General features: G+C 38.7%; 1 protein-coding gene across 2 annotated transcripts in view; it reads right to left on the bottom strand.

Annotated features, from left to right (window-relative positions):
• Positions 1-11748: 11748 nt before the first annotated feature.
• Positions 11749-17464, bottom strand: part of RXFP1 (relaxin family peptide receptor 1) — a 182481-nt gene continuing 176765 nt past the window's right edge. For both annotated transcript variants that reach the window (XM_043972848.1, XM_043972847.1), the window contains 2 exons: positions 16772-16990; positions 11749-13512 (listed from right to left, as the gene is read on the bottom strand). In XM_043972848.1, the coding sequence (XP_043828783.1) occupies positions 13211-13512; positions 16772-16990 (521 nt within the window). In that variant the 3' untranslated portion in view covers positions 11749-13210. The remainder of the gene's footprint in view (positions 13513-16771; positions 16991-17464) is intronic.

The raw sequence follows: 17464 nt of genomic DNA, 5'->3' as shown, positions 1-17464 counted from the left end.
GATAATTTATCTACAGTGTAGGTTTGACAGTCTACTCAATAGACTCCAGAGCCTCTCAGGATTAAATATCCTTTTTTGTCATTTAAAGCTCTCTATAACCTGCCTACTTTCTACCCTTTTGGTTGTCTTAGACTTCGTGTACTGGCTTACTTGCTGTTCCTCACACATCATGTTCTACCATCTCCCTGCTTTAGATAGATAGATAGATTAGATAAATAGATAGATAGATAGATAGATAGATAGATAGATAGATAGATAGATATAGGAACGCAGGGGCTACTCACATGCTATCCCAGTCTAATTGGCACAGGAGCTTTTAAAGCAAACTTTAGTCTTCCTGGCAGTACCTTCTCCCTACCTTTATACTGGTGCTCGCTATCTCTCTCTCCCTCTTCCCTGCCACCCTGTCTATCTCTATATATCTTGTCTGCAATGCACCCTATCCTCACCTTGGTCTCTGTTTCCCTGGCTTCTTGCAAGAAGCCTTTTCTAGTTCCCCTCAATGCCCATGGCTTCTGATCTCCTATCTTTTCTTTCCCTATTTACATGTCACATTCTCCATAAGACTTGAGTGCAGTTCTTTAAGTGCAGTAATTGCTTTTGCCTTTCTTTGTATTCTCAATATTTAGCACAGTGCCTGGTAATGGGTGGTTAATGCTTGTTGACTATCTTCTCGAATAAGAGTATGTAGGATGGCAATATGTAGGAATTGCCCATGTGGCTTCTCTGTCTCCCACAATACCTAGAATATGTTACATGAACAATATTATTCTGTCTTATAAGTGTGGTCCTATTTGCTTTGAGGTCATTCCCACAAAACTAGGCAAATTGGTTCCTATTGTACTTGGCTCAGATTTCTTGAATGCGAATGGGTGAATGAATAAAAATGCATTCAGCTCTTATTACATTACTAATCACTATGCTGAGGGATGAAGATAAAATCAGAAAAGCAAGACAAGTCCCTGTTCTGAAGGAGTTTAAACATTCTACTAGAGGAACACCACATTTTAGGTTTTAGCTGTAAGTCAGATGGAATGGTAGTAGTCCGTGGAGTGCAGCAGCAAAAGAGTAATGCATATTCTTTAATACTATTTCCATTGATAAAATCATATTGGCTTCAGTTGTTGAACCTTTTGATCGTGCCTAGGATTTTGGTGTCAAGAACTTCCTTTTTTGGGTTGTCAGTAAGTGTAGTTGCTGAGGAGTTAGGCGCTACCGCAATTGCAGAGGCTAACTATGATCTCTGTGCAGATGATTCTTAGATTTATTTGTCCAGCCCTAAGCTTGCTGGAACTCCTCTTCAAATTGTCTGTCTTTTTTTTTTTTTTTTTTGGCGGGGCAATGAGGGTTAAGTGACTTCCCAGGGTTACACAGTACTAAGTGTCAAGCGTCTAAGGCTGGATTTGAACTCAGGTCCTCCTGAATCCAGGGCCGATGCTTTATTCACTGCCCCACCTAGCTGCCCCCTTTGTCTTGTGGATATCTTAAACTCAACATGTCTAAAACTGAACTCATCTCTCTTCCCTTCCAAATCTTTTCTCTCTTTCTAACCCTATTACTGTAGAGGGTACTAACATTTTCCCAGTCAGCCAGGCTTTCAACCTAAGTGTCCTCCTGGACTCAACATTATCAGCCCACAGCTCTGTCCATATCTAACTAGTTGTCAAATCCTAGAGTCTTAACATCTGTCTTAACATCTCATTTATGTTCCCTCTACCAACCCCAGGCCCGCCCCCCCCAACTAAATCCCAGTAGCTCCCTATCCCTCTAGGATTAAATAGAAAATCCTCTGATTTTTAAAGCCCTCTATAATCTGGCCCCTTCCTGCCTTTTCAGGCTTCTTTTATCTGACACTTTGGTCACCATGTACTTAGTCATCTAGTGACATTGATCTTCTTGTTCCTCGCCCAAGATGATCCATCTTCAAACTCCTGGCATGTTCACTGGCTGCTCCCCATGCCTAGAACTCTCTCCATTCTTAATTCCACCTCCTAGATTTCCCCTTCCTTTAAGTAGATGACTTTTCCCTCCTTATTGCAAGTGCCTTTCCTCTGTTGGTTATCTCCAATTTATCTGTATTTATCTAATTTGTATATAATTGTTAGAATATTGACTCCCTCTTTAGACCTGAGAGCAGGGACTGCCTTTTGCTTTTTTTGCCTAGAATTATAGTAGATGCTTAATAGATGTTTATTAACTGGGGGCAGCTAGGTGGTGCAGTGGATAAAGCACCGGCCCTGGATTCAGGAGGATCTGAATTCAAATCTAGCCTCAGACACTTGACACATACTAGCTGTGTGACCCTGGGCAAGTCACTTAACCTTCATTGCCCTGCAAAAACAAACAAACAAAAACCAAAAACATAAAGTTGTCCTTGAAAACACACCAAGATAAAGTGTTATTCCTTAACCCAATTAAATACTTCATTAAGATGTTTATTGACACTTCCTAAAACTATAGCCCAGGCTGTAATCCTAGAGAGTTGCCTAGGAGCAATGAGTGGTTAAGTGATTTGCCCAGTGCAACAATACTGACATATGTCAGTTAAAACTGGAGAGAAAAAATCCAAAACTCAACAGGTAGAAACATTCTCTCCGTTGTGTGTGTGTGTGTGTGTGTGTGTGTGTGTGTGTGAATAAGTACTTCTATGTGCCAGATACTGTGCGAAGCACTTTATAAATCTCATTTGTCTTTCAACAACCTTGTGAGGTAGGCACTATTTTTATCCCCATTTGATATTTGAGGAAACTGAGGCAGACATAGGTTAAGTGGTTTGCCTAGGGTCACAAAGCAAGTGTCTGGCTGGATTCTAACTCGTTTTCCTGACCCCAAGCCCAGCATTCTATCTACTGTGCCACCTAGATGCCTCTGGAGGGGAGGTGAGAGGAGGGGAGGGGAGAGGGCATAGTCATCCCTGAAGGCAAGTGGTGGCAGTGGTTTGTTGGCCTGACCTAGTGTCTCCTCTAATTTAGGGTATCTATCTTGCTACCTACATGGCCAGCTATGCTGGCTTTCTTGCCCCAGTGGTGGCACTTGGTTCACAGGTGGCATTCGTGGTGTGAACTTTGACTTTTATTCACCATTTCGAATCATTCACATCTATGTCCTCTTTTGTTAATGTGTGTTTTGAATTTAGGTACATTTCAGCCCAGCCCTTGTTCAAGTTTGTAAACATTTTTTACATTAAATTAAAAGAACAATTCTGAATGGTCATATCCCTCAATCTTCTGAAACATTTCCTCAGGAACATACTGATATTCTGGAGGAATTACATGCCCATTTCCTTCCCCTGAGTATTTTAAAGATAATATGTTATGAATCAGGATGAAACTGAAAGATATAAAGCTCAGCTGAAAAAAGGGCCCAGGGATGAAAGGCTTAACTGATTATTAGTAGTAGCACAGGATGTGCTAAATCCTGTTGTTTGCTCTGGTCTGATAGCATTTGGATATCATATTGAGTTCTGGGGGGCACAACTTAGGAAGGGCATTCCAACCTTAAAAATGATACAGAGGGAGGTGAGCATGATGACAAAGAGCCTGGAGATAACACTGTGGGAGGACTGACTGAAAAAACAAACCCCAAAGAGATGGGTATCTATTTATCCTGGAAAATAATGAATTGAGGGGAAAAGTAAGAGCTGTTTTCAAGCATTTCAGAATGTAAGGTGGCAGTGAATGGGTTAGACTTATTTTCCTTGATCTCAGTGGACAGAACTAGAATACATGTGTCAGAGTTGCAAAGAGGCAAATTTAAGGCTTGGTTTAAGGAAAAACTTAGGGTTTATCCTAAAGTGAACTGAGCCCTCTAGAGGTTATGGAGTTCTCTTCCAATTGAAGCCTTTAGACAAAGGTTAGGCAACTACTGGTTTGGCGATGTTTTACAGGAGGTTATTGTTCCGATAGAGGATGGACTAGATATCTTTTGAAGTCCCTTCCAATTCTGAGGCTTTGTGATTTGTGAAAAGGATAGTCTGGGGGCAAAGTGTGAGTGATCTTTGGGACACAACATGACTTCATTGAGAGCAAGGTGTTGCCAAACTCACCTCATTTCCTTTTTTGATAGGATTCTTATGGATCTTTGTGGAGGTAGTGTGGTAGAGCAGGTAGAGAGCTGCTTCTGGATCCAGGGAGAGATGGGTTCAAGCCTTACCTCTGACATATGTTGTCAGTATTATTACCCTGGGCAAATCGCTTAACCACCCATTATTCCTAGGTGACTCTCTAGGGTTACAATTAGCTTGAAAAGTACTGATTTGCACTGGTAGAGAAATTCCTTTCTGCGAATCCCCCACAGCAATGAAATCAAAAGTCTGATCTATATCATACCACATCACAGATAAGGAGAATGTTGCAAACATGCAATGCTTTAATTGCAAGAAGATATTTTACAAAATTGCTTGTGATATCCTGGTGGAAAGCATGGAGAAAGGTGAGTTGGATAGTAGTGCAGATAGTTAAATGGAGTTAAAACTGATTGAGCGGCTGTGTCCAAAGTGCATGGATTGGTGGTTATTAACCCAGATGAAGGTCTCCAACATAGCATGCAACCACATTCTGTATTTATCTCTGTCTTCCTTTACTTTTTTTTTTTTTTTACCAGTAACATAAAAAGTTACAGAACCAATGGCACTAGACATCATCTGCTCCAAATCCTTTTAAAGATAGGGAAACTGAGGCCTAGAGACTTGAAATGATTTGTTTAAAGTCCAAAAAGTGATCAAAACCAGGTCTGGACCAGGTCTCCAGTGACCTTCCATTAAAGCTTGTTATCTCAAACACATTTGTCTAATTTTATAGACAAAGCTGGGAATTATTGTAAATATGATGAATGATAGCATGAATAATAAAACAAATCTTTAGAGGCTACCTTGTATTTAAATTATTCATTTATTCAGAATTTAATGAACACCAAACAACAAAAAAAACATTTCCATTTACAAAGTAGAATAAAAAAGAGGATTATATATAAAAATGCGATTATGAACAGCTTGCTCTAAAAGTATATAAAAATACAAAGAGAAGTATATAAATTCAACATATTTCAAAACTATTCTGCTTGTCTGTGTTTTCTTTTGAGTTTCCTTTAGTGCATTTAAAAAAATACTTTCATGGCTGTTCTTTTTTGCAGTTTTAGTGTTACTTTTATCTCCCCTGCCCCCTTCTGCTTCTCCCTACAAAAAGAAAAACTCAATCCTTATAATAAATAATCAAGCAAAACAAAAACCTCTCTGTCAGGAGGTGGGTAGCATGTTTCATCATCAGTTCTTTGGAGTCGCCATTGGTCATTGCAGTCACCGGAGTTTTTATGTCTTTTACACTTAAAAAAATACAGTATTGTTTGTTGTTGTTATTGTTATTCAGTCATGTCCAATTCTTCATGAGGCCATTTGGGGTTTTCTTGGCAAAAATACTGGCATGGTTTTCTTCGTTTCCTTTTCCAGCTCATTTTTACAGAAGAAGAACTGAGACAAACGGGGGTGAAATGACTTGTCCAGGGTCACACAGCTATTAAGTGTCTGAAGCTAAATTTGAACTCAGGAAGATGAGTTTCTAGGACTCCAGGCCTGCCACTCTATCAACTGTACCCCCTAGCTGCTAATATTGTTATTATGTAATTTGTTCTCCTTTTTCTGTTCATTTTACTCTGAATCAGTTCAAATAAATCATGCCAGATTTCTCTAAAACTCATCCTTTCTTATGGCTGAGTGATATTTGATGACATTGACATAATATAATTTATGCAGCCTTTATCCACTGTTTGATAGGCACTTCCATTTTTCTACTTTTTTGCTGCAACACAAAGTGCTACTACAAATATTTTTTGCATATATGGATCTTTTTCCTTTTTCTTTTATGTCTTTGGTGTATAAGCATACTAATAGTATTGCTGTATTTAGATTTTTTTTAAGGCAATGACATAATCTCTAGATGAAATCCACCCCAACAGCAATTCATATGAATTCCTAGAGTTTTAGGTTATGAAAAGCTCAGTAAAATCCAGTAGTGTGACATAACTGATCAAGTAGCTAATGCTATCTTAGATCACATTAGTTAAAGGATGGTGCCTAGCACCAGTCAAGTAATAGTCTGTTGGCTGGTCAGATCACATAGAGAGTTCTTGTTGAGTTGTGGATAGTCACTTAATAAATTCTTGTTGATTGAGTCTAAGGACCATATGCCAATACATTGGTAAACTGAAGTGTTTCTTGAGGAGGGCAACCAGGATGATGATATAATGTCTGGAAACTTTATCATATGAGGGATGGTTGAAAGAATTGGAGTTGTTTATACTGGGGAAAATTTTGGTTGGGGAGGATGATATAAAAGTCATAATAATTGAAAAGCTATCTTATAATATCAAAGAGAGCCCTTGAGAAAGAAAAGATCAGATTTATTTTGTAGTTCTAGAGAGCAAAGATTACTCAGTGGAAATTATATGTATGTAGATTTCAGCTCAATGTAAGGAAGACTTTTAGCAATTAGAGTTGTTTTTTTGTCCTTTGTTCTTGAAAAGGACCATCATAATGGGAAATGATGTCATGACATTGCAGCGAATGATTAAGTGAGGCAGGGCTGTGCAAGGTCACCAGCCTCACTCTCTCCTCCGGAACCATTTGGGTCCAGTGGCAAGATATACATCAGGATGACCAGAGATGGCCCCAGATGTTTAAGGCAATTGGGGTTAAGTGGCTTGCCCAGGGTCTCACACAGCTAGTGTCTGAGGTGAGATTTGAACTCAGGTCCTCCCAACTTCAGGGTCAGTGCTCTATTTACTGTCCCACCTAGCTGCCCAGCAATTAGAGTATCAAAAAATGGAACGGGCTAGCCTACAAGGTGGTGAGCTTTCTATCTCTGGAAGTATTTGAGAAGAAGCTGGATGGCTGTTAAGTGTGTTGTAGAGGCAATTCTTCAATCCACAGATTGGGATATTGAACCACAGATGATCTTTGAGGTTCCCTTCCAGTTCTAAGATTCCATGACTCCTCTAGTCACTTTGCCATTGTTTTAGTGTAGTATTTAAGACCATCTTATGTAGAGTGCTATAATTTTGAAAGCCCCCCTTTTTTGCAGAATACCTTATTTGATTTTCAGCAGTTCTGAATTAGGTGGGTTTAGGTGAAGAATTAATTTAAAATATCCCTAGGATCCAAAGTCCTTTAGTTCTTATGTTCTAAGATTCTTAGGTTTTTATTGGATCTTGGCCACACTGACATTCCTTTGATCTTGAGGGTTTTAATATAATTATACTTTTCTAGAACTGATGGTTCCTTTGGTCAGTTTCTGGTAGGTAGCCAGCATCAAACAGCCCTAATGAATTCATTTTATTTTATTCTTTTATGTAGTATTTTATTTTTCCCAATTCCAGGTAAAGGCAATTTTTAATATTCTTTTTTTCAGTAACATTCTTTTTTTTTTCTTTTTTGTGGAGCAATGAAGGTTAAGTGACTTGCCCAGGGTCACACAGCTAGTAAGTGTCAAGTAAGTGTCTGGGATCAGATCTGAACTCAGGTCCTCCTGAATCCAGGACTGGTGCTTTATCCACTGCACCACCTAGCTGCACCCCACCCCCAAGACTCTCTTAAGCCTAGGTGGAAAGGACCCTATCAACTGGTACTGATGATAACCACTGCTCCTGGCAACTGAGTCCTGGATACATATCTCACACTTTGAAAAGGGCTGCTGAACTGGTTTGGACTGTCCAGCCCAGTGAAAATCTTTGGCTCCAGCTCACCCAAGGCCTTATCCCTGACCCTGAGGACCAGAAATAGCTGACATCTAGAGGTGACTGCATTCCCAAGATTCCAGATTGGGGCTGATATGCCCTGCATCCCAAGGACTCTGTCCCTTTAGTCTCATTCTCTGTGTCCTATCCACCTTGTCAGGTATATGGCTTTTATCCTTATTGTTGATTTCTATTGCAGGTGGAATTCGTTTTGGTACCTAGTATTTTATTTGTAGGGGCTTTCTTCACAGCCAGTTCTGCCCCCCATTTGACAATGCTCAGTCCCTCTCATATCACTCCACATCAGCTGAGACCCCTAGTTCAAAAACCTGTAACCTTGCTGAACCTATCTTCCTGCTGGCTTTGCATACCTACTGACTCTCAGACAGGATCCTGGCCATCCCACTCTGATTTATAGATCAGTACCTCTGTGACAGGGATGCTTCATGTGTCACTGCAGTGAATCTCCATGCTTTTGCCAGATTTTCCAGGTTACAGGCCTTCCTCTCATTCTATCATCTCCATGACTCCTCACCTTTCCCAATACCCTCTTTTGTCTTGTGGAAATTTATTTTGATTTGGGGACCCTACCTTTAGGCTGAGATTAGAAAGCCTTAGGCCCTCAGGGTCTCTCCCCCTCCTCCTCAGCTTCAGCTGAGCCAAAAAGCCCCGTGGGCTATACAAGACCCAGGTCAGACAGCTGGGAGGGGGGGAAAAAGCCCCAGCTCCCTCCGACCTGAGCGGAACTATCCGAAAGATCCTGGATAGCCTGTGCTGAGACGCGAGCTGCTCGAGCACCCCGCCCCCCCAACCAGCTGCAGCCCTGGCGGGCGGATTAGCTTGGTCTGTGGGGGTCGAAGGAAGCCCCGAGATTTGAGTGGAGTGAAGAAAAGGTATATATAGACCTGGGAGTTAGACTCAGGGGGGACTAGATAGACGTGACTCGAGGGGAGCGCGGACAAGGACGGAGCAGACAGACAGAACAGGAGGCAGCAGAGAGCACAGAAGGGTCAGCACAGGGCACAGGTTGGAGAAAGTGAAGATTAAGAGGAGTTAGAAGAAAGGAGCTGAGCAGGGAAAGTGTAGCGTGCCCTGAGGCAGGAGGCGGCTAAGGCCCTTATTGTATTCAAGAAGTTCGAAGCAGCAGGTGGGAAAGACCGGAGGAAAGCAGTCAGGTTGTACATTTTATTTCCCTGTATTCTTAATTTTAAATAGTATCTCATAAATAAACTCTGCTTTGATTATTTAGCTAAGAGGTTTCTTAATCTGTAGCTTATCAATTTGGGAGCAGTGCGGTGGAACTTTATAAACGGCCCACATTAAATTAACGAAGTCAGATAGCCAAATAGGCAAAAGTCCCCAGATTAGTCATCCATAGTTTAGCCCCCCAAAATTAGCCCTAGTTAACAAAATATTCTCACAGTCTCTACCTATGCCTGTTTGACTTCTGAGGAAGTTGGGTCCACAGCAGCTTCTACTGCTGTCTTGGTTCAGCAATCATGGAGGAGACAAACTCCATAAGTTGACTCTCTTGCTGAGATAGTGCTCCAGGACGGAAGGGCCCTGGAGTGTTGTTTTTATGTAAACCTGTCCCAACAAAATAGTTGATAATGGCCACTACCTGTGAGAGCAGGTCTTTAGGCTAAAGACTGGGACATAGAGGTCTATGGTTTCCTCTCTTTCCTCCCTGGAGGACTTGGAAGTATCATTCACTCTCTCCTGTTTGGTGCTATAATCCTCCTGTTCCTCATTCTCCTTTTCTTTTTTGCTGGTCACGGAGTCATCCTACTGGCATTGGAATTATCAAATGGTGTTGCTGTAAAAGTTGTGTTTCAATCAGAAGCTCCTGGGTCTACAGGGGTCAGTGAGACTGACCCCTTGACAAACAGGTGGGATTGTTATGATGAATGTGTGGACCACCTGGATCTGATGGAGTTGCCTTATTACCCAAAAGGACTTTTATGAAACCCTGGATTAATAGGAGCAAAATGTTCTTTGACTGAGCAAGGAAGTGAACCCAGATAGCCAGCAGATAAGTATCTGCTGACTTCTTTCCCCAGGATAGGAAGTCCTTATCTTGTAAAAGCATCTGAGCAACCTTGTCCTTGCCAAACCCCTTCTCTGGGGGGAATTATATAATCTTATCAAAACGTTTCCATTAAGTTGAATGAACAAATTGATTAGTATTTCCTACATTCTTGTTATTCCTGAAATCAAATGATTTTCATTATGTTTCTTCTTGTTATAGTATTTGCTTTGTATCATATCATGATAATGAAACTTGTTAAGGGCTAAAATGCTAGCTAAACTGTCTAAAATATCTAATGAGTGGTCGTCAATTAATTATAAGCTTTAGCAAGAGTTAGACTTTTAAGCATTTATTAAGGAGAATAAGAATTTGGTAAAGAGAGAGAGAAAGGCCTAGATTCCTATCTATTAAAGGGAGAGCACATTTCTAGCTCCGCTCTCCACCAGAGTCCAGAGGAAAGAGAGTGAGAGCGAGCACCAGTCTCTTCCTTCCTCTTCCCACTAGCCCGCGTCACTTCCTGATGCCAAAGAAAAGACTCCTGGTCTTGCCCTCAAAGACCTTCGCTTCATGGGCGGAACTCTTCTACAGTAAGTCTCCAGCAGGTGACGTCATTCCAATCGTTACAAACTGATAACACCCTGTAACCAGTGAACAAAGAAATCTTATATACCCTCAGAAAGAGGGAGTCTTTGAGCTCCTTCTTTGGAAGGGGTCTCCCTGTGATTCATGCCTGCTTGTTCTTGGGACAAGTAAACTGGCACTTCCCTAGCAATTCTTTGATGTGTTTTGTTTTGTTTTTCCATGAGAGGACAGGCACAGAAACAAAATTTGACACTCCCCACCAAGCATGTGTTGTACTCCAAATTTCTGAGGACAGGCATGGCTCACATAATAGATCTCCCAATTCAGGACGAAGTTTGATTTCTCAAAATAAACCCATATGTGGTCACCACTTCATATCACACCATGCTTCTTTTACATCATCTTCAGCCTAGCTTCTTAAACTGTATATGGGGTTGCAAAACTGAATGTGGTGGTCGTGAAAAATTTGGCAACAGCAAAAGGTTATATGTACTTATTTTATATACCTTTATATCTGGGATTGAGTAAAAATTTCTTGGGTGAAAAGGGGTCTAGTGTGGAAAAAGTTTAAGAAGCCCTGATCTATAGCACCTAGCTGACTACTAGGCATATAAGACCCACCCCTTTTCTAACTTTGCTTTATTTTTTAGCTTTGTTTTTTCTCAGAATATAAGCCCTTTGAAAGCAGGGGCTATCTTGCTTTCTTGTATTTGTATCTCTACTGCTTATCATAATGCCTGGCAGTTAAGTATTTAATATTCATTTATTTTATAATTCATTCATGTCTCCATGATTATTTATATATGTCAGATAATTAATACTTTTTTCTTCTTAAGACAAATATATTTTTCTGATCAGTTCCTATAATGTATAATATATTTCTGGTAATAATTTTATAATCTGATTATTTTGGAGTTGCTACTTTATTGAAAGGCTTATGATAATTATAAGGGCATTGTTATATTTTGTTCACTTCTATATATTTGATAAAGACTCAGATTTTTGTTGGTATATCAATGCCTTTGTTCAGAGATATTTGTTTGGATTCTTCCTTTGCCTTTGTTACCCCCTTATATTATGTTTGGTTTGTGAATATTTTACCCCACCTTTAACATTTGAATGCAGAAACTTTTACTTTTTTTGTCTTTGTATTCCCAGTGGCTAGCATAGTTCCTTGCACATAGTGAGCTACTTGCAGAATTTGTAGAATTGAATGCTTAGTATGTTGGAACAATATTAAATATTATAGGAAGAACTACTTTTATGTTGTTTTCCCCTTTGTTTAAAATATCTTGTTTTCTTCACATAGAAAAATAAACACTGGTTGGGAGTAATTCCAGATTAGACTGAAAAATTTGACATGACTTTTTGTATATTTAAAAAAATGCATTTAAAATCAGCTTATGGTTCAAGTAACTTTATTGTCAAAAGAAACAGTACATACACATACTCATCAGTTCCTCATTGTAAGCTATTTTGAAGACTTGTAAACACATTAAAAATCACACTTTAAATTCCTTATTTGCTTGTTTAGCACAAAAAAAAAGAACAACCCCTGAATGCATCTTCCTCCTTTTAAAGAAATTTTCAAATTGGAAATAAGATTCTAGCAGTTCTTAGATGAAAATCATTTAGTCACAAAGTAATTATCATATGAATTGTTCATGCATATAGCAAGGTGTAGTATTCAGTGGCAACTATCCTCTCACCAGAGACAGGTCTCTTGAACTTTTCCTGACCTGAAGAAAAGCATTAGAACTACTCACTGTATTCTTGCTTGGACCCTGTTGCATGCTTCTGGATCCACATTGTTGCAAAATATGGACTGTGCTTCTGCAGTCCCAGATGCTGCTTGCTGTCCACTTAAAACTGAAAGAAAACCGGCCAGGAGAGTGGCAGGTGAGTGTTGGCAGTTCTGCCTGAGAAAGGAATAGCAGTGCTTGGATTCATGTGTGAGGTGTATGTACAGGTGTCCTCAAAGGAGAGGAAATGAAAGAAGTGGACTTTTAAGGAAGAGATATCTCTGAGTCTTTTATAGATGATCAAGATCATAGCGTTATAGAGATCCACCCTTAGATTCCAATCCCTCATTTAACAAATGAAGAAACTTAGGCCCAGAGAGACCTTGAGTGACTTGCCCAAGGTTACTACCCAGGTTCTAAGCTTCAGAACCAGGATTCAGACTCATGTCTTCTGAATCTGGTGTGCTTCCTTCTGCTACTTTTTTTTTTGATTCTTTGAAGCCATGTGCTCCCCATATATTTATAAGAAACTTGAGGGAAAAAACAGCATGTGATTTTTGTATCTGCTAAAATACAAAGTCAACAAAGCCCCTACCAATTACTGGAAACCCAATTATTTAGCAGATATCTTCTTTGTTGTACATGAATAATTATTCATTGCAGATTGAAAATTGATCCAAACAATCCTCTGTGAAGTTTTTTTTTTCAATTTCCCATGCAACGTATGAATTATTTTCAGTTCACTGTCCTCTACAATTTACTTCCCTCTATATGGTATTGAGCTTCTTTTGTTTTTTCCAGAGGAGTTACAATCAGATGTCCTTGTTAGTTAATTGATTTTGGTCTCTGGTATATTTCTGTGGATTCGTGGGCTCATTTGTATGGGGACTTCGGCTGGTACAGATCACAATTCATGTGCATCATCTCATCCTGTGCCATCCGTGACTATCCCTTCTATAAATCTCCCACCAAAGAGATTCAGCATACTGAAGGCCTTCCTATTGGTCTTTTCTAACTCTTCCTCTGAGTCTAGTATAAACTGGTTATTTTATAGCTTTGTGTTGGTAATAGTATGTCTACTTTGAAATAGATGGTGGTGTTCATTGTAGATTTTCTAATTTTTAGACTATGGTTATGTATACGAATTTATTCTTGTTGATTGAGTGATTAGTGACATTTCACAAGAGTCTGTAAAAAGAGCAGGCTTTATTAGCTCAGGTGGGATCTCCTGAACTGGCCACATTTCCACCCAGATGAATGATGGAGTATAGGTTTTCTGACTACCCTTGCTCTCAATTGATCTTCTTTGCTTGTAGTTATACCAAACCTGACGAATCATTTCTTTGAATGGTCTTGTAGTTAGAGTGTAGAGAATGGGGTTCAAAGCACTATTGATAGGCAAAATGAAAATCACCACCCAAGAAGTTATGGTACCTGGAAAAAATGTTAAATAGTATTAGCTTTTGTTTTAAAAAAAACACTTAACAAGCTTCCAAAAAACATGTTCTGTCCCTCCCTCCCCACAAGAAACACCTCTCCCTCCCCAACTTCTTGATTTACTTTTTTGTTGTGTTGTCATTTGACTGTATGTTTGGCCTATATGTGTCTTTCCGAACATTGTTTCAGAACATCAGTACTTCATCACAATAGTTTTTAAAAAAAGGAATATTTCAATTCAACTCTATTCATAGTAAGAACATGTAAGAGCCAGGCAATGTGCTAGTCATTTCATTTCCCTGAGCCAAGGGGATTTAACCAGGCAAGTATGTGGAAGGAATAAGTTCTAGGCAAAGAGTATAGTTTTTGTTTAATGCATGGAGGCAGGAAAACTGGTCCTTGCAGGGCTAAACCTACTACCTACCTGATAAATAGAAGTAGTTTCACACAGGGTTCACACTATATTATGATTCAATTTTGGGAAAAATAAAATCTCATTGTACTTGGAATCATTTACTTTCAAATGTTTTAAATTAATGCTGTACATTTGCTGTAATCTTTCTGAGCATCTAGACCTACCGTGAAAAGCCAGGTTTTTCTACTGCTTTTTTTTTTTTTAACTACAGTTATATTTTTCTACTGTAATTTCGGTGGTCCATCCTAATTTTCTGTCATGATTGCTTATTTGATTCCAATAACATCAGCAAATGTTTATTGATTGACATGTAAAGAATTTGTAAAAAGCAAAAGTTTTATTGATTCCTTTTGTCTTTACATCAGTTTTTTCTAGAAAAAACCCCAACCAACCCAAACTTGTCTATCTCCAGATTAAGCCCTCCCTTGAGACAAAGAGAAAAACAATCAAGCAGAAACTGATACCTGACAATGTAGACAACATTTTACCATAGTAGTTCTCTGCCTCCCTGCCATTCAGAGGAGAGTGTGCTTCTTTATTCTCTAACACTTTAATGGCTTTTTCAGTTACTCTGTATTTGACTTCCTTCTAGTCTTTTCATTAACATTATCATATTCATTGTGTGTTTGTGTGTGTATGTATATATACATCTATATGTATATTTTGCTTAATTCATTCATTGTCATACAAATCTTCCCATGTTTCACTGAATTCTGCACATTTGTCATTTCTTACTACATAATACTATTCATTTACAATCATATACTATAGGGGTTTTTTTTCCAGCCATTACCCAGTTATAGAATCTTAGAATTTCAGAGTTGGAATCAATCAATCAACAAACATTTGTTAAGCTTCTGCTATGTGCCACGCACTGTGCTAAGTGCTAGGGCGTTGTGTTAAGCCCTCTTGTAAAACCCATACATAAAAAGAATTCTACTCTCGATGGACACACATTTTGGTTCCAGTTTTTGCTACCAAAGGATGCTGCTATGAATATTTTGGCACATATTGAACCTTTGACTTCCTTGAAATATATGTCCATTAGTGGGATTGCTGGGTCAAAGGATCATGCAATAACCAACCATGGGGACAAGGTTATACAGGTAATAAGTATCAGAGACAGGATTTGAACTTAGGTCTTTTTCTATCTAACCAGGGATATGGTCATTATCTCGTACTTCTCTTGCATAATCCAGAACAGTCTGACCAATTCATAACTCTACCAGCAGTGTGTTAGTGTATCTGTCATCCCAACTCTGATTCTCCCCACTTGTTTTTCGTCATTTTAGCCAATTTGCATGTTGTAACGTAAGACCTCAGAGTTGTTTTAATTTGTATTTCTTTTACTGTTGGACTTATTTTCCTCCTTATAGCTTATAAGGGGTATTCCTCCTTATACCCCTAATGAACTGAGTAAACTTGGGCAAGACATTTTGCTTCTTTGAGACTCAGTTTCTTTATCTATAAAATGGGAGGATTGGATGGTCTTGAAATTCCCTTCCAGCTCTCAGACTATGGTCCTGCCCTTCTGCCCTTCTTTGCAGAGGAGGTCACTATGGATGTGAAACGTTGCATATACTACCAGAATCGGGTATTGTTTAGGCTTTTTTTTCTAAATTGCTTTCTTTTTTTCTCTTTGTTATATGGGATATATCTCTGTATAGGGAAGGATATATGGAGAAATGAAGGGGATGTAAAACAAAAGATAACATAAAAAAAAAAGTATGACTTTGAATACTTGATTCTCTGCATGTGGCATATCTATATATCTATACATATCTATACACATACACATATATAGGTATATATTTGTACATATATACACATATGCATATTCCCATATAGCTTACTAATTTACAGGGCATTACCAAAGTCTTAGTGCAGCTTTAATAGTAAACTTTGATGGTTTAAAACTGAACTAAGTCTTATGGGAAACTTTATTTATCTACTCCAAACCGGCTAGTCTTTAATATTTGGATGCTTTCTTCCAATCGCCTTCATAACTCTCACATAATAGCACTTCAAGGCTTAGCCACAGCTTACCTTACAATAACCCTATGAGGTAGCACAAGTATTATTATCCTTATCTCTCAGACAAGAAATGCTTGTCTCATAGGGATTAAGTAATTTGTACATGGTTTCAATGGCATAGACTGGCCATGATGTAACATAAACCCATGTCTGACCCCAAAGGCATCATGCTGTATCATGTTGTCACCTGGAAGTTCCCCATCTAAACTGGTGTGTCCTCAGGCTATATAGAAATTATTTTTTTAAAAAATGATTTATTAGAATTACTTTTTATTTAACTATGGTACATGAATATAAATGTGGTAAGAAATGACAAATGTGAGGAATTTAGAGAAACATGGGACTATTTGCATGACTCAATGCAGAATGAATTAAGCAAAACCCCCAAACCCTAAACTAAATAAAATTTAGGAGACAAGCTGTCAACTAACTAGATATCTATTTTTCAAGCAAAATGCAAGTGATTATTGGATTATCCAACTTGGTTTTTCTACATCACTATTAATAATGGATATTTTCAAGTAGGTCATCTATACTTCTTGGACTCCATTTCTTTGTTCTATTAAGCATTGTGCTACTAGATATTCATGAAAAGAAACTGCACAGCTCTCTCTATGACCCCCCCCCCCAAACAAAACACAAACATTTTTCTGATGGACTAAGCATGCATTTTTTTTAACATATGCCCCTGAAGACGATTTTGGATTTAGACTTTAAATCATCTCTTCTCAGAGAAATACAGCAGAAAGAGGAATTTATTACTCACAAAGAAAAGGACCCCCCCCCCCCCCCCCCCCCCCGTCATACCTGGTATTTCTACCTGAAGCAGGGAAAGGAATTTCAATACAAAAATGGGTATCCAGCACAAGGCATCCGTAAACACAATGAAGAAAAAACGTTTGGCAAGGGTCACCTCCTTTTTAACATGATTCCGGATTTCTGTTGCAGTAACAGCAGTTTGGTGAACACTGTAAAACATGCTCCCGTAGGAAAAAACGATGATGATAAAGGCTGCCAAGTTAACACCTATTTAGGAGATAAGCCCCATTAGTCCATATGTGATTGACCTGGAAAGCATAAGGCATTATATAGTTCAGTGTTATTGTCAGTATTGTTAAAGGGAAGTTGTTGGAATGTAACATGAGCTTCTTTGTTCTATATTAAAAATTAACGTGGCACACTGCAAATAGTGGAAACACTAAGAATTCATTTGTAACTGTCCTGTATTTGCTGGGAATGATGGAATGTGTAATTGGAAAGAGATAGAGTAAAACTAAGAATTCTAATGTTTCGCTGTGCCTGAGCCCATCAGACTTTCTAGCAATAATGATGTTGATATTTCATAATTCAAGCACTTTGTGCTACACTTTAAATATAAATATATTTTTAAATATGGTTATTCCACAGTTCTGCTATTTCAAACATACACACAAAATATACATGCTTGTATATTAAATATTATAAATGCAAAGGACCCAAATTTCACTTTCACATTGGCAT

Source organism: Dromiciops gliroides, chromosome 6 (assembly GCF_019393635.1).
Source record: "Dromiciops gliroides isolate mDroGli1 chromosome 6, mDroGli1.pri, whole genome shotgun sequence".
In the NCBI taxonomy this organism is placed as follows: Eukaryota; Metazoa; Chordata; class Mammalia; order Microbiotheria; family Microbiotheriidae; genus Dromiciops; species Dromiciops gliroides.
Note: the sequence above shows the minus strand (reverse complement) of the source record. Positions and strands in the feature narration are given on the sequence as shown.